At 35.2% G+C, this 24,393-nt stretch overlaps 7 protein-coding genes, 2 long non-coding RNA genes and 2 other non-coding genes across 20 annotated transcripts; 5 read left to right on the top strand and 6 right to left on the bottom strand.

Annotated features, from left to right (window-relative positions):
• The first annotated feature begins 47 nt into the window (after positions 1–47).
• AT4G03815 lies at positions 48–390 on the top strand. The gene has a single exon (NR_141754.1). It is a non-coding gene; the product is annotated as an other RNA (long non-coding RNA).
• AT4G03805 lies at positions 48–425 on the bottom strand. The gene has a single exon (NR_141753.1). It is a non-coding gene; the product is annotated as an other RNA (long non-coding RNA).
• Positions 426–1,654: 1,229 nt separating this feature from the next.
• On the top strand, positions 1,655–1,726 carry AT4G00985. Its single transcript has one exon. It is a non-coding gene; the product is annotated as a tRNA-Gln (tRNA).
• Positions 1,727–1,854: 128 nt separating this feature from the next.
• Positions 1,855–3,965, top strand: AT4G00980 (zinc knuckle (CCHC-type) family protein). Its single transcript, NM_116326.2, has 4 exons — positions 1,855–2,186; positions 2,304–2,394; positions 2,509–2,599; positions 2,751–3,965. The coding sequence occupies exons 1-4, from the start codon at positions 1,863–1,865 to the stop codon at positions 3,709–3,711; spliced, it is 1,467 nt and encodes a 488-aa protein (NP_567205.2). The 5' UTR covers positions 1,855–1,862; the 3' UTR covers positions 3,712–3,965.
• AT4G00975 lies at positions 3,185–4,470 on the bottom strand. Of its 3 annotated transcripts, NR_141717.1 has the most exons (3): positions 4,252–4,470; positions 3,787–3,867; positions 3,185–3,664 (listed from the first exon to the last, which is right to left on the bottom strand). The 3 variants fall into 3 exon arrangements; NR_141719.1 differs by having other exon boundaries at positions 3,514–3,867; positions 4,252–4,438; NR_141718.1 differs by lacking the exons at positions 3,185–3,664; positions 3,787–3,867 and having other exon boundaries at positions 4,243–4,440.
• Positions 4,471–4,557: 87 nt separating this feature from the next.
• On the bottom strand, positions 4,558–8,116 carry CRK41 (cysteine-rich RLK (RECEPTOR-like protein kinase) 41). 2 transcript variants are annotated; one of them, NM_116325.4, is made up of 7 exons: positions 7,184–8,116; positions 6,945–7,067; positions 6,708–6,841; positions 5,756–5,966; positions 5,422–5,665; positions 5,180–5,330; positions 4,558–5,060 (listed from the first exon to the last, which is right to left on the bottom strand). In NM_116325.4, the coding sequence occupies exons 1-7, from the start codon at positions 8,004–8,006 to the stop codon at positions 4,749–4,751; spliced, it is 1,998 nt and encodes a 665-aa protein (NP_567204.3). In that variant the 5' UTR covers positions 8,007–8,116; the 3' UTR covers positions 4,558–4,748. The 2 variants fall into 2 exon arrangements, with proteins under 2 accessions (NP_567204.3, NP_001328457.1); NM_001340291.1 differs by having other exon boundaries at positions 4,704–5,330; positions 7,184–8,052.
• A 1,971-nt stretch (positions 8,117–10,087) lies between these two features.
• On the bottom strand, positions 10,088–12,239 carry AT4G00960 (Protein kinase superfamily protein; the record flags this gene model as incomplete). 4 transcript variants are annotated; one of them, NM_001340289.1, is made up of 6 exons in its annotated part: positions 10,088–10,580; positions 10,956–11,106; positions 11,191–11,434; positions 11,523–11,733; positions 11,821–11,954; positions 12,056–12,095. In NM_001340289.1, the coding sequence occupies 4 exons, from the start codon at positions 11,686–11,688 to the stop codon at positions 10,263–10,265; spliced, it is 879 nt and encodes a 292-aa protein (NP_001329525.1). The 4 variants fall into 4 exon arrangements, with proteins under 4 accessions (NP_001329525.1, NP_001319837.1, NP_001329523.1 ...); NM_001340287.1 differs by having other exon boundaries at positions 10,231–10,580; positions 12,001–12,082; NM_001340290.1 differs by having other exon boundaries at positions 10,231–10,580; positions 11,012–11,106; positions 12,001–12,082.
• A 393-nt stretch (positions 12,240–12,632) lies between these two features.
• On the bottom strand, positions 12,633–14,336 carry AT4G00955 (wall-associated receptor kinase-like protein). 2 transcript variants are annotated; one of them, NM_001340286.1, is made up of 2 exons: positions 13,472–14,325; positions 12,633–12,962 (listed from the first exon to the last, which is right to left on the bottom strand). In NM_001340286.1, the coding sequence occupies exons 1-2, from the start codon at positions 14,223–14,225 to the stop codon at positions 12,880–12,882; spliced, it is 837 nt and encodes a 278-aa protein (NP_001328519.1). In that variant the 5' UTR covers positions 14,226–14,325; the 3' UTR covers positions 12,633–12,879. The 2 variants fall into 2 exon arrangements, with proteins under 2 accessions (NP_001328519.1, NP_567202.1); NM_116323.3 differs by lacking the exon at positions 12,633–12,962 and having other exon boundaries at positions 13,116–14,336.
• Positions 14,337–15,626: 1,290 nt separating this feature from the next.
• AT4G00953 (uncharacterized protein) lies at positions 15,627–16,353 on the bottom strand (the record flags this gene model as incomplete). The annotated part of the gene is made up of 3 exons (NM_001340285.1): positions 15,627–15,755; positions 15,902–16,209; positions 16,296–16,353. The coding sequence occupies 3 exons, from the start codon at positions 16,351–16,353 to the stop codon at positions 15,627–15,629; spliced, it is 495 nt and encodes a 164-aa protein (NP_001328520.1).
• Positions 16,354–19,300: 2,947 nt separating this feature from the next.
• On the top strand, positions 19,301–20,820 carry MEE47 (hypothetical protein (DUF688)). Its single transcript, NM_116322.5, has 2 exons — positions 19,301–20,168; positions 20,397–20,820. The coding sequence occupies exons 1-2, from the start codon at positions 19,356–19,358 to the stop codon at positions 20,457–20,459; spliced, it is 876 nt and encodes a 291-aa protein (NP_192004.1). The 5' UTR covers positions 19,301–19,355; the 3' UTR covers positions 20,460–20,820.
• A 749-nt stretch (positions 20,821–21,569) lies between these two features.
• Positions 21,570–23,484, top strand: AT4G00940 (Dof-type zinc finger DNA-binding family protein). 3 transcript variants are annotated; one of them, NM_116321.5, is made up of 2 exons: positions 21,570–21,687; positions 22,209–23,484. In NM_116321.5, the coding sequence occupies exon 2, from the start codon at positions 22,239–22,241 to the stop codon at positions 23,121–23,123; it is 885 nt and encodes a 294-aa protein (NP_192003.2). In that variant the 5' UTR covers positions 21,570–21,687; positions 22,209–22,238; the 3' UTR covers positions 23,124–23,484. The 3 variants fall into 3 exon arrangements, with proteins under 3 accessions (NP_192003.2, NP_001329595.1, NP_001329596.1); NM_001340283.1 differs by lacking the exon at positions 21,570–21,687 and adding an exon at positions 21,773–21,954; NM_001340284.1 differs by lacking the exon at positions 21,570–21,687 and adding an exon at positions 22,064–22,119 and having other exon boundaries at positions 22,209–23,375.
• Positions 23,485–24,393: the final 909 nt, after the last annotated feature.

Here is a 24,393-nt window from a genome sequence, read left to right as displayed (position 1 = left end):
GCTTGATTACTCTTCCATGTGAAGGAAAATTCCTCGCTATGCTAATAAAAGCGTAAGGGCATCGGTTCTTCATGGATGATAGATCAAGGTGTTGTGGTTGATTGGAGAAGAGTATGACGAGTTGGGGTTCACGTCATGTTTTAATGGTCCTCCAAGGAATATTCTAATCCTAATCAGCTGAAGTTTAAATTTCCGGTGACCAAACTAACTCCAATAGACTATTTCCGGTGATCCTTGGCAAAAGGCATTCGGTACAACTAAATGTGGGTAGAAAGTTTCATGGAGGAGCTGAATCATTTGCTGACCGGCGGAAGATTTCTCCGGCGAAGCAGTGACGGGGCATGTGCTGAAACGTTGATCTACGCTGCAATCTCCACATTGCATACATGTGTCATCATATTGTCTATTTAATGTTTGCAATTAGTGGGCTTTTGGCCTCAAGTTGTACCTGTTTATGAAGCCCATTTGGGCTAATTAATAGAAAAATGTTTGCCGTTAAAAAAAAAAAAAAAAAAGTGGTTCGATGGTCGTAAATAACTTTTATGGGTTTTGGTCTTGGGTTAGAGAATTCAAATTCATGGGCCAACCCAATTTTCATTTTAAGTGCTTCTTCTATGATGACATTTCACGAAAATAATACAATGGATTGTCGAGGAAAGAAGTGATGTTTTCTGTAAATTGTTAGGCATTAGTTATTGGAGAAGCGAAATGTGAAATGCACATTGTTTGTTGGCTATTAACTTGCTTTTAAAGGTGACTTGAACATATTTGGTGTCTTATGTTGATTCCGAAGCTATGAGTACTTTTGATCAATCTAGTTTATGAAGTTACTTTTAGCATCGCCTTCTCGATTTTGTTACTGCCATCACATGTCAAGTTGGTTTTGATGTTTTGTAAGCATTGATAAGCTTTAACGAACAAACTTTTTTTTGTTATCATTACTGCGTATTGGAGTTTTGCATTACATCTTTTGCTTCTCTTATGGCTGAGCAGGGCCGGCCCTGGGCTAAAGTTGGTGAAACTCATGCTTTACGCGCCTAAAATTATAGATAATATTAAAGGGCATCAAATTTTAAAAATGTTTCGTAGTCTAGTGATTGTTTCATAGATTAGTGACTCTTTCGTGGACAGTTCGAACCTTACCTTCGTTTTTTTGAGACTTTAATTATAAATAGATTTAAAATGCTTAAGAATTTTAAATGAGCTTAAAGATGTTTTAGGCATCAAAATCTGTTGGGTTAGCCCTCTGGCTGAGTCTGAGCTCGCAGCATGCAATACTAATTTCTTAAGCTGCAATGCAGTGAGAAGACAAGTAAAACAAGATTAACATTAGCCCAAACTAGATTATTCACAACAAATGTTAATGACTATTACCTTGCTATCTTTATATTTAGCCTCTTTTGTTTGAGCTTAATTTTCAAAAATAATTTGCTTTCTGTCGGTTTAGTTTCTAGAAGGATTCGACTCTTAGTATCTTATCGGCTTCGTGAAGAAAAACTGTATTTCACCCATATATTTCTCAATCGTATTCGTATCTCACCCATGTATTCATATATCGTATTATAAAACAGAAAAGATATATAGATAAGGAAAAAAAACTCATATATATATATTTGCATATATAAAGTATTAAATGCAACAGCTATAGCAAAAAGGTTCTATGGTCTAGCGGTTAGGACATTGGACTCTGAATCCAGTAACCCGAGTTCAATTCTCGGTAGAACCTCTTTTTTTCACACTCCGGCCAAATTTTTTCCCCCGGCGATTTATGAACCCTAAATATAACGCCGGCCAACAACCAAAACTCGACGCTACTGCGAAATCTTTTTCTTTATCCTTTTTTTTCTTCTTTTTCGGGCGAAATGGAGAATTCGTTGCTTGATTCTGGTGAAACTATGGAGATTGTCGCTACACAAAAAATCGAGGAAACAGTGAAGAGCATACTCAGTGAATCTGATATGGACCAAATGACGGAGTTCAAACTCCGACTTGACGCTTCGGCTAAACTCGGTATCGACTTATCGGGAACCAATCACAAGAAGCTAGTCAGAGATGTTCTTGAGGTCTTTTTGCTATCGACTCCCGGTGAAGCACTCGTACCGGAGACGGTGGCTCCGGCGAAAAATGAGACAGTTTCTGTTGCTGCCGCTTCCGTTGGTGGTGAAGATGAGCGCTTTATTTGTAAGGTTGCGACTTTGCCTATTTGTTCTATGTTTGATTCACTGTATAGAGTAGAGATTGTGATCATCTCGATTTTGAGTTTTTCAGTGGTCACTGTAGAAATTGTTGGTCTTTAACTGTAGTTATCGGAGAAGCAAAATGCGACGGTTCAAAGATACAGAGGCCAACCTTTTCTATCGATTGGTTCTCAGGAACATGGAAAGGCTTTTAGAGGTAATTTGAAACACAACTTGGTGTCTTGGTCTTGACTATGAAGCTATAAGTAGCCATTTTTGTTTTAGATATGCTCCTGTTGATTTCAATTGTTAGATGTTTCTTCTCTGTCAGGAGCACATTTGTCAACTAACCAATGGTCTGTAATCAAGAAGAATTTTGCAGCGATAGAGGACGGTATTAAGCAGTGCCAATCAAAACTAAAGTAAGAATGTGTACCTTATTTTAAGTCTATAAAGATTCATGTTCCCTGGCATTGCTTTTAGTGTTTTATGGTCATATAATCATCGTGGCATAGGGCATTACTGTCTGGCTAGCAATGTAGGCTGCTTATCTTGCTATTAAACGTTATGCAGATCTGAAGCAGCACGAAATGGAGATACTTCTGAGGCTGTGGATAAGGACAGCTCTCACGGTTTTTCTGTTATCAAGATTTCACGATTTGATGGAAAGAGTTATCTTTACTGGGCTTCACAGATGGAACTCTTTCTGAAGCAATTGAAGCTGACTTATGTACTCTCTGAACCTTGTCCCAGTATTGGTAGCTCTCAAGGCCCTGAAACCAACCCCAGGGAAATAACTCGAGCTGATGCTACGGGGAAAAAATGGTTGAGAGATGATTACCTGTGCTATACTCACTTGATGAACTCCTTGTCAGATCATCTATACCGTCGATACTCTCAGAAATTTAAGCATGCCAAAGAATTGTGGGACGAGTTAAAATGGGTCTACCAGTGTGATGAATCCAAATCGAAGAGGTCACAAGTCAGAAAGTACATTGAATTCAGAATGGTGGAAGAGAGACCGATACTCGAGCAAGTCCAAGTCTTTAACAAGATTGCGGATTCCATAGTGAGTGCTGGTATGTTTCTTGATGAGGCATTTCATGTGAGTACCATCATCTCCAAGTTTCCCCCGTCTTGGAGAGGCTTCTGCACCAGGTTAATGGAAGAGGAGTATTTACCAGTCTGGATGTTGATGGAACGAGTAAAAGCTGAGGAAGAGCTTCTCAGAAATGGAGCAAAAGGGGTTACATATAGACCAGCCACAGGCTCCTCTCAGATGGAAAGGACACCGAGTCTAGGAACAACACATAGAGGATCTCAGAGCGTAGGTTGGAAGAGGAAAGAACCTGAGAGAGACGAGAGAGTCATCATCGTCTGTGACAACTGTGGGAGGAAAGGACATCTCGCAAAGCATTGCTGGGGTAGTAAATCTGATGAGAGAGCTTCCGGAAAATCAAACCGGATCAACTCCTCAGTCGCTGCACCTGTGGAATCAGAGACTCAAGCAACAACAAACAATGATAGGGGGTAGTAGTTGATGATTGCTGAAGCCAAAATGTTTATATCTCTTCACAGATATACTTAAAGAGGTAAGTCTTTTGAATACCGTTGATTCAGGATTCAGAAGCAGTCCTTTTATGACCTTTTTTCAGCTTGTCCATATGTCTGGCCTATTAGATTTATGACACTGAAATGTATAAAAGAAGAACAGAGAGATGACCAATAGATCAGTTTTGGCCTGATTTAATGTAAAAGTATACTTTTATGAATGATAATTTTTTTGTCAAAATTGCTTTTTAAATCCTATTTTGAGGAACCAAAATAAAAACAGAAACCTCAAAACTGATATACAAACAAATAAACTGACATCAATTGAGGTGACAATACTTAACACACAACCAAAAATTAAGAGTTTCTTTGTCCCAAGCGTTATGGAAGATATTCTCAGCCTCTAAAATTAAACTTGAACGTCGAAATTTTAAAAAGGACCAGATGGAGAGTAATATAAAATTAGCGGGTGAAAAATAGAAGAAATTAAAAGTTTCAGGGTGAAAAGGAAAAAAAATGAAACCTGTCAGACCGCCGTGCGACCACCCCGGCAAGGGAGAACCGAGCCGAGTAACCATCCTCTACAGCACCGGATGCATCCAAGGACAATCGTAGCCGTCAATCACGCTCAAGCCGCACGGTCACGGTTCATCAACAAGGGTTTAGGGCCTGTCTCTTGAGAAATTTTCTCAAGAAAACAGATGTACGAGCCTATAGTTCAAGTAAGGTCGTGACCATTGATGCTTTGTATCCATATATAAAGAAAACGTTTCTCCACTAGCTTATCGATGTGGGACGCAAAATTCCTAAGAAAAAGCAATCATAAGCTAATGGGCCTACACGAGGAAAAAAACACTAATGGGCCTACATTGTTAACAAAGCCCATATATGTTCAAGCCCAATAATTAGAGATTATGGTTTCATTAGGACAAAGAATTTTAAGTTCAAACGTCATTTGACATTTTGAAGTGTAACTTTAAAGCAAACAGAAATCTTCATTTTTGTCTTTTACACACAAATTTAACGAGCATCGAACTCGGTAATTGTAACATCATTCAAAGATGCAATATGATTTATCTGATTTTTGTCTCTTGACAATGATTCTCCATCTCCCGAGTAAAATGCGGGTTGCGAGGGTCTCGGTAAAGTGAAAGAATTTGCATTGAGCATTACAACAACAGAAGCCATTGTTGGTCTACTCTCTGCATTCTCCTGAACACACAACAAACCAATGTGAATGCATTTCATGATTTCATCACTGACACCTATTGTTTCAACCAAACTTGGATCCACAATGTTTAACACTTCCCCTTCTCTCCAGCTCTTCCATACCTATACGTATAAAAGACAATATATGACTTGAAATCAAGACAATATATGAGTCCTCAATTACAACCCCAAACTCAAAGTCTAGAGTCAAAAAAAACAAAGCAAGAGTTTTATTCACTTACATAGCTAAGGAGGAATAATGAGCTGTCTTCTTCTGGAGACCAATTGTTTTTCTTACCTTTAATAATCTCAAGGACTAGTACACCGAAGCTAAATACATCGGTTTTTACCGAGAATTCGCCACTCATTGCATACTCTGGAGCCATGTAACCGCTGCCAAACGAGCAAATAATGTTTTGGCTTTCATTTTAGTTTTACAGAATTGATAATAACTTAAAGGGTAGTTTTTAAAATGGTAGCTTACTAGGTTCCTGCAACTTTGCTTGTAAACCTGGTCTGACTTGTTTGGTCAGTATCAAACAACTTTGCCATTCCAAAATCCGCGATTTTCGGATTCATTGCATCGTCCAATAGAACATTGCTGGCTTTCATATCTCTATGAACAATCTTGAAACGAGAATCTTCATGGAGATAGAGAAGACCTCTAGCAACACCTGAGATAATCCTATAACGTGTTTCCCAATCTAAGATCATTCTCCTATTAGAATCTGCGAAAGAAAACAACTAATTTGGATCAATCATTAAATAAGTTACTATAAATAGAGAGATACATTTGTTTGGGGTTTAGTTTAAGGTACCAAATATGTAATGGTCTAGGCTTGTGTTCTTGAAGAACTCATAGATGAGAATTCGTTCTTCTCCTTGTAAGCAGAAACCTAAGAGCCTAACAAGGTTACGATGTTGGAGTTTTGCAACCAATGAGACTTCGTTTATGAACTCATTGTCTCCTTGTCCTGATTTCATTGACAATCTTTTCACAGCTATCTCTTCCCCATAATCAAGAACACCCTGGTGATTATTTAAACACATGTCAAAGAGATCAAGTCTTTGGAGTGCTTGGTTTCAAAATTAAGGTGATGTCTCTTTTTGATGATGATGATGATGGCGATTACTTTGCTTGGTTACAAACCTTCATCTCATGTCATAAGAATAAACCGCAACATGAACTACTCATCTCATGTGAGATTAGTTTTCTCTATTTGCTCGAATAAACTGGATTAGATTAGTTTTTGTCTCGCTCACATTGTTGCCTCTGATGAAATATATGAAGTTTGTGAGTGTCATGTTCTGTTGAAAATACCATCAATCATATTTTGGTGGCACGGAGACATTCATTATGGCAATAAAAAGACTACGGAGACTCCCAAAGGAACGTAGAGGATTTCTACCGGAAGCATCGAGTATATTGGTTTCAAGGAGGAGATAAGATCCAGAATCATCTCCAACAACATTGAATCTATACCTACTAGTTAAAGTAATGTCAAGGGCATTTTGGTTTCTCAGCACTAGCAGCAAGCTGATGCCTGATAGCCAATAAAAAGAATGTGGAGGGGAATATCGTTTGTTAGCATAAGTGTAAAAATAGCTTGGTTACTCTCTTTTCATTCATAGAGACATTGTTTCAATTTCTTTTATTTGCATTCATGGTAGATTGTATTGGAATATTTCTGTATTTTGTAAACTTTTTATGACATAATATATTGATTTTTCGGGAAACAAAGATCATAAACATGAGAAAAGATTAATAACCTTATAAACTGCACCGAAGCCACCTTCTCCAAGTTGATTGTCACGAGAGAAGTCATTAGTTGCTAATCTTATGGTATCAAAGTCAAGTTGCAATAATTGTGCATCTTTAATCATAAGCTCTTCAAGATCTTTGCCTGATCCAAAAGCAATAAAACCAAAAGGGTCTTTTAAAGTTAAAACTCTCGACAAGATTGTTTTTCAAACTTTGAAGATTTGACTTTCTGACTAAAAACCCACCTTCATGTCTCTGTTTTGCCGTTCTTCTGTTCCTTGTCATAAAGAAGTAAAGAAAGACTGCGATTATAGCAAAACCAATAACAGAGCAAACGGTGGCAATAATGATTTTTACTTTGTCATTTCCTGCTAAGATTAAATTTGTCAAGACATACACTGTTAGAATCAAGAAAATTATTGTAGAATACAAGTGTTGAGACAGAGTGCTCTGTTTTTTTAGGTTATATGGAAACACAGATTACCTGGTTTTGGATCAGGCTCATACTCGGAGTCGAGAAGGAAGAATCTCAAGTCACTCTCTATCTGAAAATTACAGCTTGGACAAAACCACCTGATACCAACTCTTCCTTTGGTCGCGTTACTGAAACCATAAGAGAGACAGTCGTTGCAGTCTTTCTCAGATAAATCCGGCGTGCACTGCACGGCACCAAAGAATGTGGTGTAAGGTGGAGAGCCAGGATCAGTTCCTTGAGCATACTTCCTCTTAGAGCCACCTGATGCAGCCATGGATCTGAGTCGGTTAAGTAACTCGCTCTGCAACCGAATAAACTCGTTTCTATCTCCCGTAGCATTGCTCGGATTTGGTGCTTCCAGAACAGGACTCGTTTCGAGTTTCCCGAAAATGGGTTTGTCTGAGTAACGAAACATACATTTCGTGGCTCGCACGTAAGCTCCCCTATGTTGTGGGCAGTACATTGTGGTTAGATTCACTGCGGCTTGAGCAATACAGTTAAGGCAATCTACTCGATTGACTACTCTGTTGCAGATCCCGATGGCCTCGACTCGTTCTTGATCCGAGATACTTCCGACAGAGAGACTGTAGAAGTTGTAAGTGTTGGACTTGAGAGAAGGGATCGAAGAGACAAGACTGTCTAGGTTTTTGGAGAATTGGGATGATTTGGCAAAGTTGCTTTGTTGGGATAAACATAATGGATTCGAGGGAAATTCCCATATAGCACTGTTTATGTCGACGGAGATTTGTTGTCCTAAGCTAAGAAATGGGACGAACAAGAAGAAGAAAAAGAACAAGTGTTGTGGTCGAGACAAAGAACAAGAACTAGTCATGACTCTAAAGTGGACTTGCTGATTATGATTATGAATGTTGTAGTTTGTTCATGGTTTTAAACTTTTACATAATTTATATGTATTTTATCAACGAAACCAAATTTAATAAGTCTTCGTCACTTTGAAATTTTCTGTTCTTTGAAAATTAGACGTGACGTGTTTTTGACTACGTCAAAGTAGGTTAGCTGTGTAGCAGCATTAGAACCTTTCATTCAAAGTAGATTTGAGTGTTGATGTAAAGCGTATTAAATATAACTCGTCTACCAATCGTAAGACCAGAATAATATCTTATTAGAATTACTAATTCATAGGATTATGCCACGTGTCAAGTCTATCGATCAGATGTTGACACGTGTAAGAAAATAATTAACTTTTTTTTCTTAAAGAAATAGAAAACTAAAAAATAAATCATTATTAACATATACTAATTCATATGTCTATATCTAAAAAATATTACATTTTATTTTTCTTAACCAAAAGCAAATTAACAAAACAATTTTATATATGTTATTGGTCAAATTTTTAATATATATGGTATTAACAAAAAATTTATTATTATTAATTATGTTTTGTTAATTGTTAATAATTTTTAATATTAACTAAAATATAGATTTGATCTCATATAAATATTATTTTGACATGAAATCATTATCAAGTAAGATGAAGTGTGTAGAATTAAAATCGAGTTTTTTATGAAATAGATAGTTAAATTGTATTACAAAATTGAATGTGTAAGATAAAATTTTGTTTTTTTTCTTCTAAATACTAAATTATAATAAAGAAAAAGTGTGTAGATTACTATTTAGACTTCAAATATCATCAATAAAATTGAATGTGTATAATAAAATAAAATGCATAAAACTACTATTTTACTATTCAAAATTATATATAAGAATAATGTATATATTATTATTTTACTATTTAAAATTTAAATATTATCGATAAAAAATTATATTTACATCTTACAGCCGTCTATCTAGTATAGTTATAATTCCCTGCATTAAATATAAAAGTATCATGATATTGATTCTAGACGTTGAACGTTATCCAAACGTTTCTCCGAATTGTATAAACCAAATTGTTCGTTTAAGGCCCAACAGTATAATAATAATAAAACATTATACAATAAAGAGCTATGGGCTAATGTACGTTTAAGGCCCAACATAATACCAACGTTCCTTTTTTTCTCATTGCGTTTAGTCTTTGACTTTGCCTCCTTATTTTTCTCATTGTGTTTCATCTTCTCACTTCTAAATATTCCATCTAGCTTTTAGTTTTTTATAGGCTTAACTTAGATTTACGATTTGGGATAGATTTATTTGATTTGAATTTGTTAATTGCTTTACTCATTTGCTAAACATATTATTTTCATCCATATGTCTTGCTTAAATATCCTTTATTTCCTTTGATCTCGTAAAATTGTATACAACTTAATGTATGTTGTTTCTTATCTTTCTTTTAGTACTTGCGGATCATTATATCTCGAAAGTGAATGTGTATTCTTGCTATATGTGCATCAAAGTTATTTTCTTGAAAAAACACATGGAAGTGTAAACCATTTTGCAGTATCCTTGTCCTTAAACCGTACTACATAGTCTACCATGGAAACTTAGAATCTGTAGATTTGATCAATTAATGGTTTTATTGCTGACCTTTTTTTGTTCTCTGATTTGAAATGATTCTCTTTGAGCCATATTCTTGATTGCTCAAGTTCTTTTTTCCCCTTTTATGTCGTCCATCATTCTTTTTCCCTATAATTCACATTTGATTTCTCTTTTATGATCTCTCTTGATTCCCTCCATGGTTCTTTGGTTTTCTGAAATTGATAAGTGGAGGGATGATAACGAGACTCTGGACATGGAAGAAAGTTTCCAAAATAAAGTAGCTTACACTCTGACTCTGAGGATAAACTCTTTAATTAAGTTTATTTGGAACCTTCATTTTCACTTCTTTCATCTTTTGTTTCTTGTCTATGTGCTCGTTCAAATCGACTCCATCACATTGCACAACTGTCGTTTGGGCCTTTGTGCTGCCTTAATTTTCTTTTGTTAAATTATTCAAAAACAGAAACCTAAAAGAACTCTTCAAAATCTGTTTATCATCACAAATTCAGTTCTTGATTACTCAAGAAAACAACACCAATTGAGATCTCATGCTTAACAAGTCTTTTACAACATAACCAAAAATCATACTGATACATTCTGAAGTAAACTTTAAAGCAATAGAAAAAATCATTTTTGTCTCTTACAAAGTTAATCAACGAGGATCTAACTCCGTAATTGTAACATCATTCAAAGACGCAATACGCGGGTTTCTTGTATGATTGTTGTCTCTTGACGATGAGTCTACAACTCCTGAGTAAAAAGCGGGTTGCAAGGGTCTCGGTAAAGTGAAAGAATTTGCATTGAGCATTCTAACAATAGAAGCCATTGTTGGTCTACTCCCTGGATTCTCCTGAACACACAACAAACCAATGTGAATGCATTTCCTGATCTCATCACTTAGACCTCTTGTTTCAATCAAACTTGGATCCACAATGTTCAACACTTCTCCTTCTCTCCAGCATTTCCACACCTATACATGAGTTGAATATATGTCAAAGTCGTCCATTTTTGCAACTTTATCATTCACGTCCAAAAATGCAGAATAATCATATGAAATAAAAATAATACACAATATAGCTTTTTTCGCTATTACCAAATTTTAAAATTTCGATAAATAATATATCAAATTGAAGCCCTTGAGATGAAGATTTCAACTATATCTGAAAACGTTTACAATATATGTAAAGTTGCAAAAATCGGCTATATTGCGTATTAGTTTTGACTTCATATGATTATTTTGTATATTTTTTTATTTTGGACGTAGAGAGTAAAATTGTAAAAATAGAAGACTTTGAGAGTTTATTTGCATAAAAATCAAAATTAAACAATAATATTTTTCACTTACATAGCTAAGGAGGAATAATGAGCTTTGTTCTTCCGGAGACCAATTGTTTTTCTTACCTTTAATGATCTCAAGGACTAGTACACCGAAACTAAATACGTCGGTTTTCACCGAGAATTGCCCACTCATTGCATACTCAGGAGCCATGTAACCGCTGCAACGACCCAAAAAAATGGTTTTTAAAAATCTTTTTTCATAGAATTGGTAGTACTAAAAGGGTACTTTTTGGGCAGCTTACTAAGTTCCTGCAACTTTGCTTGTAAACATGGTCTGACTTGTTTGGTCAGTATTAAACAATTTTACCATCCCAAAATCTGCGATTTTCGGATTCATTGCATCGTCCAATAGAACATTGCTAGCTTTCATATCTCTATGAATAATTTTGAAATGAGAATCTTCATGGAGATAGAGAAGACCTCGAGCAACACCTGAGATTATCCTATAACGTTTTTCCCAATCTAAGATCATTCTTCTATCAGAATCTGAAAAAAGAAAACGATATAAGTATGAGAAATTCATTTTTATTAGTTACTAGAGATAGATATGCTTGCGTTTAGTGTTTTAAGGTACCAAATATGAACTTTTCGAGGCTTGTGTTCTTAAAGAACTCATAGATGAGAAGTCGTTCTTCTCCTTTAAAACAGAAACCTAAAAGCCTAACAAGATTACGATGTTGAAGTTTCGCAACCAATGAGACTTCGTTTACGAACTCATTGTCTCCTTGTCCTGATTTCATTGACAATCTTTTCACAGCTATCTCTTCCCCGGAATCAAGGACGCCCTGGTGTTTATTGAAACACATGTTAGAGAGAAGTCTTTAGTTGCTAATCTTATGGTATAAGTAAAAATCAGTTAATCAATCATTCACCTTATAAACTGCACCGAAACCACCTTCACCAAGATGGTTGTAAGGAGAGAAGTCATTAGTTGCTAATCTTATGGTATCAAAGTCAAGTTGCAATAATTTTGCATCTTTAATCTTCTGATCTTCGACATATTTGCCTGATCCCAAAGCAATAAAACAAAAAGTGTCTTTTAAAATTAAAACTCTCAAAAAAAAATAAAAAAAAATAAAAAACTCTCAAAGAAGATAGTTTTTCAACCTTTATGACTAAAAAATCCACCTTCATGTCTCTTTTTTTCCTTTCTTTTATTCCTCAAGTAAAAGCAGACTGCGGTTACGGCTAAACCAATAACAGAGCAACCCACAGCAATAATGATTTTTACTCTGACATTTCTTGCCAAAACTAAAATTTATTAAGAAATAAATTGTTAGAAACAATAAAGTAGTTGTACATTATAAATATTATATTATATTTTAGGTTACAAAATTTGATAATCTCAGCTCATACACACAGAAGTAGTTAATGAAGAGTATTCTGTTTTTTTTTTGTTTTGGTCAAACAAATTACCGGGGTCTGTACAGTGGTCTATATCTGTACAATAATTTATATATGTACTGTGGTCTATATCTGTACAGTGAATTATATTTGTGTTTGGAGAGGTGGATAGATAGGACGACTAGTTGCTCGATCAGGACCTTAGCTTTATTGCGAGCCCAGAAGTCTCTCTTTTTTTCGGCCTTCAGGAACAGCCTTTAAGTAAAATCCAACCTAATATAATGAATATCCTTCTACATAGAAGAAAGACACTCTAAGATCCTTTTTCAAACCTGCTCCCATTTCGAGTCAAGAGATAGATAAATAGACACGTCCCATTGCACTGATCGGGGGCGTTCGTTGTATGTTGAAGCAGAGATGAATAGGGTGGCTGTGAAGAGAGTGATGGTTGATCCTGACTCAAAAAATGCAAAATCTCTTACTTAGAAAAAGTACCTGCAGATTACTGCCCAAAATCAACTGCTATTGAATCTAAGCCAATTGAATGGAATCAGATCAACTATTCCTCAAGCAAGGCAGCCGATAAGTCATCGAAGGGTTTGTGTGAATAAAGGAATGGTAAGCAGTGTGATAGCGCGAAAGTAGGCCAAGAACCGTGATATCCCAATGGCTGCCCTGCCACAAAGCATACTTGAGAGAACCTTCGTTTAAGTTTAACAAAAGGCTCTGTGTAGATATTATTTGTTTAGTACTCTCTAATTTAAAATTTAAAAATTATTAAACAAAATGCATATCTTATTTTTCTTTTTTTTTCTTTTTTTTTAATGTATAAAATATACCTATAGCATTGTCCTAAATATAAAAAATATATAAGGGTTACAATGTATTTAAAACAGTGGAGCACAGTAAAACATACATGGGGAGTTTGCCAATTATAAATAGTATATGTATTAGTTTCACAATTATGTTTGAAAAACATATTGTTTTCCTAACTTCTCTAAAAAATACAGGTAAAAATTATAACTATGGAGACTGGAAAATGCTTAAGTTCTTGATTGAAACCATGGTTGGAGAGCCTTGTCGTAGCGGTGGTCTCCACTAGCTATGATGGTTGAAATTTGATTCCTCATTTGATTAATACAAATGTTAAAAGGGTACAAAGACTTTAGATTGACTAACCTCTCAGTTTCAAGCAAGGATTGATGTATCCGTCTCCGTGGTAACCCTCAAGACATGAGCACCGGTGTCCTGCATATCCATCGGGAGTGTAAACATCTGTACAATTTGCGTTTACTACGCAAGTTCCGTTTTCGCAACCTCCCATTAGCCACCAACCTAACCGAACTCGTTCAAACTCTACCGCTATCCCCACATTCACACCTACAGACTCGAGAGCTATCGACGTGTACAACAAACGGCACGAGCTATTCGTCAATTCCTTCATACTGAGAAATTCTGAACTTTTTGAACTCGTATCTGACGGAAAACAGCTTATATTTCCCGTGGATTCACAACTTTTCAGCTGTTTATCAAGGAATCTTTGGTTTATGGAGCAGCCATTGGTTGGATTCACACAATTCTCCATTAAGAAACTGTTCTCCGACGATGGTGTGAACTGCTTGCCGAAAAGCGGAGTCATGTCTTCAATCTTCCGAGTACAATTGGTTGGAACGCCGACCAATATACTGTTTTCCGTCACGTTTTGGACGGGAAACTCTCCGATCTTCGCCCCTTGGCCCGCAGCAGAGCAATTGAATTGGATCGGACAACCAAGAGAAAACCCAAAGGGATAAGACAGAGTCAATCCACCACATATTCCGTTACAAGTTTCGGTCAAATTAGCCGCGGCAGAAGAAACTCGTAGGTCGTTAAAAGATCCTCCGATCAAGATTATGATCAAAACCAAATTTAACTTATAAGAAATCATCACCATCTTCGTTGAACGTTGATTGAATCGATCTCAACATTCATCACCTTCCTGTAAACATAAGAAACTCAGAAAACTACTCACCTTCATGTAATTCATCACCTTCGTTGAACGTTGACTTCTTTCTATATATTTGTACTAACGAAATAAAATATATTTATAATTATAATTTTTTTTCCTTATATTTAAAATATGTTTTCAACCTCTTAAAACTATTTTTTGTTTTTTTTTTCTCTCTCTTCATCGTATTTTACAATAAAACTAACTATTTCTTGTTATGTTTCAATTTCGTAACTAAAATTATCTATTTTATCATTTATTTTAAAAAAATTTGTACAGTTTTCTTATAATTAATGATAGAAATTTTGTTTTTAGTATAAACTATATTATTATATGAATTTTTGGTAATTTTAATGCTAAACTACAACCACAAATGTTGACAACTTGTCACCATTTATAATTTTTTCGCAAATGCACATGTCTCCAATTGCTAATTTAATCATATAAATTGCTTAATATCACTTCAAACGGCCCAAAACTCTCACATCCACATCCGTAACAGCTGTATTTTAAACCAATCAAACCCTTGGTAGAAAATAAAAGTCGCAACCCTAAAGAAGAAGATACAGAGGGGGAAATTTGGGTAATGAATTCAATAATTGTAAAGTCTATATAAAACTTGTCCACTAACTAGACCAAATATATGGCTACTATGAAGTCGTTGCAAAAATACAAAAGTACTTTCATGACTAGACAGTGAACGTAGTGCAGACGTTAGATTAAATCTTGGTTACATATATCAATTGTTTGTTATTCTACCAGTTTTCATATCTAAATTTCTAATGCTCATGAATTATCATGATCTACCTTTTTGATATAACCAAGAATTTAACTTACTAATTAGAAAATGTAAACTAACATATTTGAAATTTGAAACACATATTCTGCTGATCAGTTTTAAATTTAGTTTGAGAACCTAGCAAATAAAAATGGAAAGAGAAATATGGATTACACCTTTTTCTCAAAAGGATGTTGTGTTCTTTCTTTAATTGACCTAATAATTGGGCTTAGATATTTAGCCTTGGAAATATAGTATTGGGCTCTAATACAGGCCTTAATATATTCTCTTTTCAATTCTGGTGACGTGGTTACGTAAACTTACGTTCCCTCCCGAAACCCTTAAAAAATTCAATTCCCGTTATGAGTTTTTTTTTTTTTTTTTTTTAATATAACCTACACAATTGGACTGGGGTTTTGTTTACAAAGAAAACCAAAAACAAAGGAAAAACGAAAAAAATTGTCGGGACCGGAAAAGAGGATCTTGCCCTAGTGACACCGTGACGCAGAGAAGCCGACCATTAGCACCGACGAATGCGAAAACCACAGCTTTGCAGCAGATCGAAGTATCTAGTAAACAGAGAGGAAGCATCTGACTCCCGCTACTATTCCTTTTCCCGCGACCAACCGTTTCCACCACAAATCTCTCGGCATGGTCAACCCTCCGACATCACGGCACGCCGTTGTCAGCTCCCGTACCTAGCAAGCCGACAAACTCAAACATAACCCCTCTTTCCCAATCCAACGAATCTCCGATTTACCGAACAAAAAAACTTCAACCGGCCAAGAGGAAGCAAGTCACGGTGGTGTTTGAGGCCGATGGCTCAAACGAAACACCCAAACACACTGAATCCGCGACAACCAACAAAACCAGGAGGATCCACCGTTAACCTCCATGGCGAATTGGCACTACCCACCTTCTCTCGATCGACTTCCGCCGTAGTTGCAGAGGCCGACACGACCGCTGAGCCACGAGAAGAAATCGCTTCACCAACCGGCGTCCAAGTTTCTTCTCGTGGAAGAAAGTTTGAGATGGATCCACGACATTTTTCGCCGTCGAAATTGCCGCCAAAATTTATGTGATCATTCTTCTCTTGGCGATTCTGTAAAGAATGTGTATTCGGATCCCGGAGAAAATCTCCGGATCGGTTTTCTCTAATTTAAATTCAAAAAAAAAAAAAAGAATTTTTATTTTATTTTTTTGAATATCTGAAAGTTCAAGTGCCTCGAGCTCAACACCTACACCTGGAAAATTTACCACTCGGCCAACAGCACGTTGGTAAGTTTCTTCGTTCATCGTTTTCTCTATTAGTGGAGTTTCGTGAGTGAGTGATCTTGTGCCATCGGGATTTTGATCGTTCCTACTTAAATTTGAGCCGGTATCGATCTAAAATTTCAAGTAAACCTAGATTTGAAAATCGGATGCTTTAATCTGGATCACTCAAATGTCGTTGATGTAGACATATTATCACAACTTGACGTTTATAAATAGCCAGAATGAAATAAGAAGATCGCTTGAACTTTAAGAACTAATCGGGGGTGATAATTGAGCAGCTAGGATCCATTGTCCTTAAAACGTTGTTTATTTAGTTGAATATGTAACGGCTATGGAGATCTATAATCCGGTTTTACATTTCACATACTCTAGATTAGTTTCATATAACGGCTATGGAAATCTTTAACCATCTATCTACCAGTATGCATAAGCTAATTTAACCTTTTACCAAAAAAAAAGTATGCATAAGCTATTAGATCATAGCGTAGTGTTCATTTTGCAGTAGTCTTGTCCTTGAACCGTACTACATGAGTCCACCATATGATTTTTTTTTTCTCGGCTATGGAGTTCTAGTTCCTTTAGTCTATTCTTAATTTGCAGAATATCTAGGAAGAGTTGCTAATTAATTCCCATGTTTTTGGTATTCAACAGAAACATTGTTCAACAGAGATATTAGGAACAATCATTCACAAAATGAGAAGGTAATTTCCGTATCAACAGTTACTGGATGAATCTTTATCTTTTCTACTTCCACTGAATAGCTTTTTCTCCCAATTCAGTGTACTCTCTGATTAAAATCGTGAGTCATTTTGAACTATATCATTCTCCTTTCCAGATTTTAATTTATTCTAAAAACGGTAGAAACTCAGAATATGTAGATCTTCTTTTTTTTGTACACCAAATAGATACCTTAAAGTCAGAGTATGTTTTGCGCATATACATAGATTGTGAGTGCTTCGCTAAAGAATCAGCCGAGACATTTGCTGATCTGGGAATAAAACTACAAGAGAAGCTAGAAAGCCTATTAATGCAGATAAATATGTCACTCAGAATATGTAGATAAATAGTTTAATTTGCTGACCTTTTTGGTTCTATGATTTGAAATTATTCTCTGAGACATATTCTTGATTGATCAAGTTCTTTTTCACCTTTTATGTCCCTCTTTTTCCCCTATAATTCAAATCAGATTCTTCTTTTATGATATTACATCTAGTTCTTTGTTTTTTGAAATTGATAAGTGGAGGGATAACAACGAGACTGGACATGGAAGAAAGTTCCAAAATAAAGTAGCTCATAGTCTGAGGATAATAATCTTTAAATGTTTCTTTGGAACCTTCATTTTCATTTCTTTATTACTTTTGTTTCTTGTCTGTGCTCGTTTCAAATCGAGTCCATTGCATTACAAAACTCTCTTTCGGGCCTTTGTGCTCTGCCTTAATTTTCTTTTGTTATTTACTCTTTTCTTTGTCAGAACAACAACAATATCTAGGCAAATAAAAGAGGTTTTTAAATTCTATAATCGTTATCATAGTTTCATTATTTCTATATGTTTAGACAGAAATGTTGTCTTGATTGAATCAAGGTTCCTTTCTTAGAAAAAAAAGAAATGCATGTCGGCTTTCATCTTACTTTTAATTGGAATAAGTAAACTAAAATCTTTATTCATCACATGCATTTGCATGTATATATATATGTATACGTTATCCATTGCTTTTGCTAGGTTCATGTTCTTTTTTTTGTGCAATAATGGCTTAATTTGTTAATCCAGCTTGCAGATTGCAATTTGACTGCAAAGTTTCCCCACTTCCATAACTATATGTATGTGATATCAAATCAATTCATTATGACGAGCGAACTCTTGACAACTATCTTTGTCAGTACTCTGCTTTATTTGGTCGTTTTTATTTTGCATGAAAAAGGTCAAAAAAAGCTTTACTCATTTGGATATTGATTAGTATTACACAAAGTCTTAGTTTGGATATATTTTCTCAAATGTTTCCACTGCTTTCAACATTCATTTGCTTTGGGGATAAGTCAAATACCTTGACAATTAACTAATTCCCTAACTAAATATCTCACCTTTGTTTATTAGTGCTTTTTTGGTGAATTAAGTGTTTTTAATTTATCCCGACCCCATTGTGATCTTGTTCTGTCACATTTAATTACGTATATTTAGTAGTTTTATTACTACCATTTTGATAGACATATATTCATGCATGTTAAGTACCAAACAATTTGTTGACAGTTTAGGTATGGCGTGTTTGGAGGATTTGAAAAGTTGATGGAGCTCCAAGAGAAGATCCAAGTGGCTCATGTTTCTTCAGGTTACTTTGCTTTCATGTTCTATTAACATAAATAATCTCTTTGGTTGGTTCCTTATTTTTTTCTTCTTTATCGGAAAGTTACATATTACGTTGTTTCTTAGCCACGCCTGATTTGAATTAAAGGCTCACTGACCAAAACATCCAAGCCCAACTTTTGCTAAAGCATATAAGCATATACCTATGTCAGTTTCCGGCGACTTTTCTTTTTTGCTCTTTTTTGAACCAAAACAAATTTCTAGCTAATGTAGAAATTTATACTTTTTAAGAAAATTACTGGACTTGTAACACCATTAGTAATAAGATAAGATGAGACATTTGTTTTGTTTATATGAAAATATAGTCAGTAATAACTGTTTTTTATGTTCTCTTTTCAACTTATTTTTAATTCTTTTTGGCTTTCAACTTTGCTTCTTTTTGATAAAAGACACATATATTGTTCCTAATCTTTATTGTCTTTAATTTTGAAAAATGCCACAATTAAATTTTGAATTAAAACTTCTTTTAATTGCCCCTTTAATGTTCTCCCTGACTCCCAAATCTACACGAAACACTAGGAATAGAGAAAAAACAACCCTCGGGTAAAGACAGAGCATAAAACACTTGTAGTGTAGATATAAAAGACACACCTCAGAGAAGAGAAGAGCAGAGAGAGAGAGAGAGAGAGAGAGAGAAAGAAAGATCCAACTTCCACAAAGAACCATGGAAGCTGAGAAAGAAACAGAACAAGAAGGAAACTTGACAGTAATGAAACTTCCGGTGTTACCAACTAAACCCAACACTCACAGCCACTCTATGTCATCACCAATTCACAGTTCCATATCAGCTTCAGTTCCCTTTAGCTGGGAAGAAGAGCCTGGCAAGCCCAAGCAACACTCTACTTCTTCTTCCTCCTCTTCCTCTTCCTCACCATTAACTTCTTATTCTTCATCTCCTTTTGAAACTCACAAGTCCTTAGAGCTACCACCAAGGCTTCACTTACTTGAAAAAGATGGAGGATCAGTAACCAAACTTCACTCGCCTATAACAGTCTTTGATGGACCTTATAGCATGACGACATCAAAAAGGATGGATTCACCTTCCTTTAGGATGATGGTGAAAGGTAGTGCTGATTGTTATGGGTCTTTCAGGAGTGATATCGATGGTGATTTAGAGGATTTGGAAGTGGGCTCTAAGCAGCAGGAGAACTTGAGTAGTGGCTCTTTGGCTGTTGTGAAGAAGAGAGGGAGATTAGGGTTTTTTGGGTTTAGGAGGAGGAGAGCATTGAAAGGGAAAACAGAGTTTGGTAGAGGTAGTTATGTGTTCCCATCTTCTGTAGACAGAGAGAGTGAATACAGTAGAAAGGAAGAGGAAGAAGAAAAAGAAGACAAAAGGTTTGGTTATGATGATACTGATGGTATTAGTTGCAGCCAAAGCAGCAGGTTTTGTGATGTGAAGATCTCAAGCATTAGTAGAACAGGCAGCTTCTCTACTCTGCCTGCACCACCTTCTTCTTCTTCAAAGTCTCACTTTTGGGTAAGTCCTCTGTTTTTTATGTTCTGTTTCTACATATGTTTTTTTAAAGTCGCAGAAATGTTTGAAAAATTAGTGTTACTAAACCCTATGAAAATATTTTTGAAAGATCATGAATGAGAGCTTTTTGTGTGTGTATGTGTGTATATTTATATACATATATCGATTATGTCCTAAAAGTGGATGTAGAATAATATGTCAGAACTTAACATTGTTTTGTGGTTGGATCAGACGAATGTGTATGCAGGACTAAAGCAAGTGGTTCCATGGAAGAGCAAGAAGACTACAGTTTGAGATTCTGCCATATCAAAGATTCGAAAGATAAAACACCAAGTAACAAGAAAGCTTCTATGGTTTCTACAAGTATTTTTAAGCTTTTGTTTATGATTTTTTTCAATATTTCCAAGAAAATGACACGACTAGTAAAACCATTGTGAAACCCAGTTTTTTTTCACGCTTGTTGTTGTGTTTGAATGTTTTTGAGACTTTTGTAAAGAGAAACAGAGAATCTTACGATGTATCATGGCTTCATGATTATGGTACAAGGGATATTTATCATGTTTGTAACAAAAAAAAAAAGCAAGAACCTTTCAAGGCTCTTATATATGTAACCGTCTTGATCATATTTGCTTCCTTAAAAGCTCTCTAAATTGAACCAAAACCAAACAGAATTGATTCCCGTTAATGATTGAAACAAAAAACATATCGAACCAAAAAAGTTCACTAGTTCAGAGATTTCAAGTACCGATCAAGATTTTTTACCAAAAAAAAATAAAAAATTCGATCAAGAAAATTGAAATTGTGGACTTTAGTTCAAAGATTTTCAAGAATCAATCAAGAAAATTGAAGCTTCTGCGTTATCACTAAAACGACAGCGTACTGACGAGTTTGCGACTTTTTGCTTACACGTATCGTTGGAAACTTATGTGTGGTGGACACAGTCGTCCCTTCGAAATTGAGAAGGCCCCAAACAAGCAAGTTAACGTTATCACAATTTCAAAGTTTGGGCTAAGTTAAACATCCGGCCCATTTTAAGCTCGTTGATATGATCTAATCTCGTAAAAAAAGAATAATGTAATTTTCCTTTAATATAGACTTATTTACTGTCGAGAAACATTACAAGATTAACTATATTTTCTTTCAATCAAGGTTTTAACTTTAAACACTTTTAATACTAAATTTGAAATTAAAGGTCGTTTGATTCATTTGACAATATTAGATATTTTAATTTTTTTTTATCGTGTTTCTAGTTAGGTTATAGTTGTATTGTATACTGTAATTTTTATTTGCCTCGAATGAAAATATGAATATAGTATGCTAAATATCAACTACTATAGTTATGGTGATGATGATGATGATGATAAAACCACCTACACTATTAAGAAAAGAGAGAATTAAAAGATAGTCAAAACAAACACACCACTAAAAATGCCCATAAAAGTGAAACCCAACACACTTCTAAACTTTAGCCTCAAAATATTCTTCTCTCTGTCTCTCTCTAAGTCATCTCTTTGAACATCAGGTCAGTTCATCTTCTTCCCTTTTTCTCTTATCTCCTTGTTTCTTCTGCAAATTACTTTCTCTTTTCTTTTTCTTATAAATTTCTTTTGCTTTTTGGTTTTTGTGTTTATTAGGGTTTTCTTTTCTTTTCTTTTCTTTTGTTTTTACTTTTCAATGGTCTTTAATTTCTTTGAAATTTTGTTCCCTTTCTTTAAAAGATGTCTGGCTTTTTAGAGATCAACTCCTAATACCTTTTTATTACTCTCTTGCTCGATCCATACGTTAGAAAGTGATTATTTGTTCCCACTCTCTCAGATCTTTTCTTGATTAATCTAGATTCTTCTTATCTTATACATATATAGTTCCATGTATAGATATTCTCTATAGTTTTTGTTTCATGGACTTCAACTTTTTATGTTCTCTCAATAAGTTTTATTAATTTACTTATTTATTTGTATGTGCTACTTTTTATTAGATCCACTTTTGCTAGCATGCCTTTATATGCTTAATTCAATGGTTTGATCATACGTATACTTATTACAGGGATTAATTACTGTAATTGAAGCTCACATCATGGACCATCATCAGTATCATCATCATGATCAATACCAACATCAGATGATGACTAGTACTAACAATAATTCCTATAACACCATCGTCACAACACAACCACCACCAACAACAACAACAATGGATTCAACAACAGCAACAACTATGATAATGGATGACGAGAAGAAGTTGATGACGACAATGAGCACTAGGCCGCAAGAACCAAGAAACTGTCCAAGATGCAACTCAAGCAACACCAAGTTTTGTTATTACAACAACTACAGCTTAGCACAGCCTAGGTACTTGTGTAAGTCTTGTCGGAGATATTGGACTGAAGGTGGCTCTCTCCGTAACGTCCCCGTAGGCGGAGGTTCTAGAAAGAACAAGAAGCTTCCATTTCCTAATTCCTCTACTTCTTCTTCCACCAAGAACCTCCCGGATCTCAACCCTCCTTTCGTCTTCACATCATCAGCTTCATCATCAAACCCTAGCAAGACGCATCAAAACAATAATGACCTCAGCCTATCCTTCTCCTCCCCTATGCAAGACAAGCGAGCTCAAGGGCATTACGGTCATTTCAGTGAGCAAGTTGTGACAGGAGGGCAGAACTGTCTTTTCCAAGCTCCTATGGGAATGATTCAGTTTCGTCAAGAGTATGATCATGAGCACCCCAAAAAGAATCTTGGGTTTTCATTAGACAGGAACGAGGAAGAGATTGGTAATCATGATAACTTCGTTGTTAATGAGGAAGGAAGTAAGATGATGTATCCTTATGGAGATCATGAAGACCGTCAACAACATCACCATGTGAGACACGATGATGGTAATAAGAAGAGAGAAGGTGGTTCAAGCAATGAGCTATGGAGCGGAATCATCCTAGGTGGTGATAGTGGTGGACCAACATGGTGATATGAATATTGTCAAAAAGGACAAGATGATAAAGACAAAAACAAATAGTTACGAGCAAAAATATGTGATTATATTTGGAATTTTCAGACCCGGAAGAGTCGCCTTGGGAGGAGCATGATGATTCTTCTTTCCACTTTCTATAAATTCCTCTGTTCACTTTTCTTTGTCTTTTGTCTAATGGAGCCACTTATTTGGCTTTTAGTTTGCTTCTTTAGGACCTTTTTAAGTTTTAACACATAAATGTCTAGCCCCTATTATTCTATGTATATATAGTCTTATATCATATCATAGTTTTGGTTGATAGAGATGAATTAATTAGGTTTACAAATAAAGTACTTTTGCGGTGTTTCACGTTAATAAGTATAGGCATCTAAATTTAATGAGTGTACGTGAGACATATGTTAATGATTTTCTTCTTCTTTTCGTAAACATGCATATAGTCCGAAACAAATTTGGCAACATGCAAACGATAATAACATAATGTTATATACGTATAGGAAATTTAAAGTTTCGTAAACTAATATCCGTGGATCGTGACTTAATGATCTAGGATTTAGGACGGATGAGTAGTTTCTAGATCATGCATGGCTCCAATTAGTTGTTATGTAAATGTTTGAATCAATTCAATTTTGTGTGAGACTTATCTCGAAAGCAAAGTCTAATTAGGAAACTAATTAAGGAGACCAACTGTCCATGAAGTCATGAACAATTGCGTATTGAATACAACACGACCTGTAATATAAAATCATCATTAAAAAGTAACATAGTATTCTTATTATATATTGTTATTATTTTGGCGTAATAAAAAGACACGACAATATACCTGCTCCAACTAAGTAAAGACTATTCCAAATTAATCACAAATCGTTTTCTCAAATTCCCACTGAGATTCTATTTCTATTTGATTTAGTTTGTTTTTATTCGCATGAGAAGACCAAAGATGACCCATGTCTCTTTGCATTTTTTACCAAATAGACACACGCATGGATATATTCATATATTTATTAAAAAGTAACTGTTATTAGCTTATGCAATAATTTTTACAAAACTTTGTTCCGATCCATGTAAAAAAAAGAAGAGTGAAAATATATCAAACACCACTTATTTTTACAAAATTTGCTTAGTAACAGATGACGACAGGACGTGAAAGCTTAAGGCATATTGAGACAGCATAGTTCGGATAAGACCGGAGCAGCAAGTTGACGAAGCGATGCAATACAAAATCAACTCTCATACAGAGTACAGAATTAACTCTCAAGGGGTTAATTTC

The sequence above is a fragment of the Arabidopsis thaliana genome, chromosome 4 (genome assembly GCF_000001735.4).
Source record: "Arabidopsis thaliana chromosome 4, partial sequence".
NCBI lineage: Eukaryota > Viridiplantae > Streptophyta > Magnoliopsida > Brassicales > Brassicaceae > Arabidopsis > Arabidopsis thaliana.
This window is presented reverse-complemented; position numbering and strand designations above follow the sequence as displayed.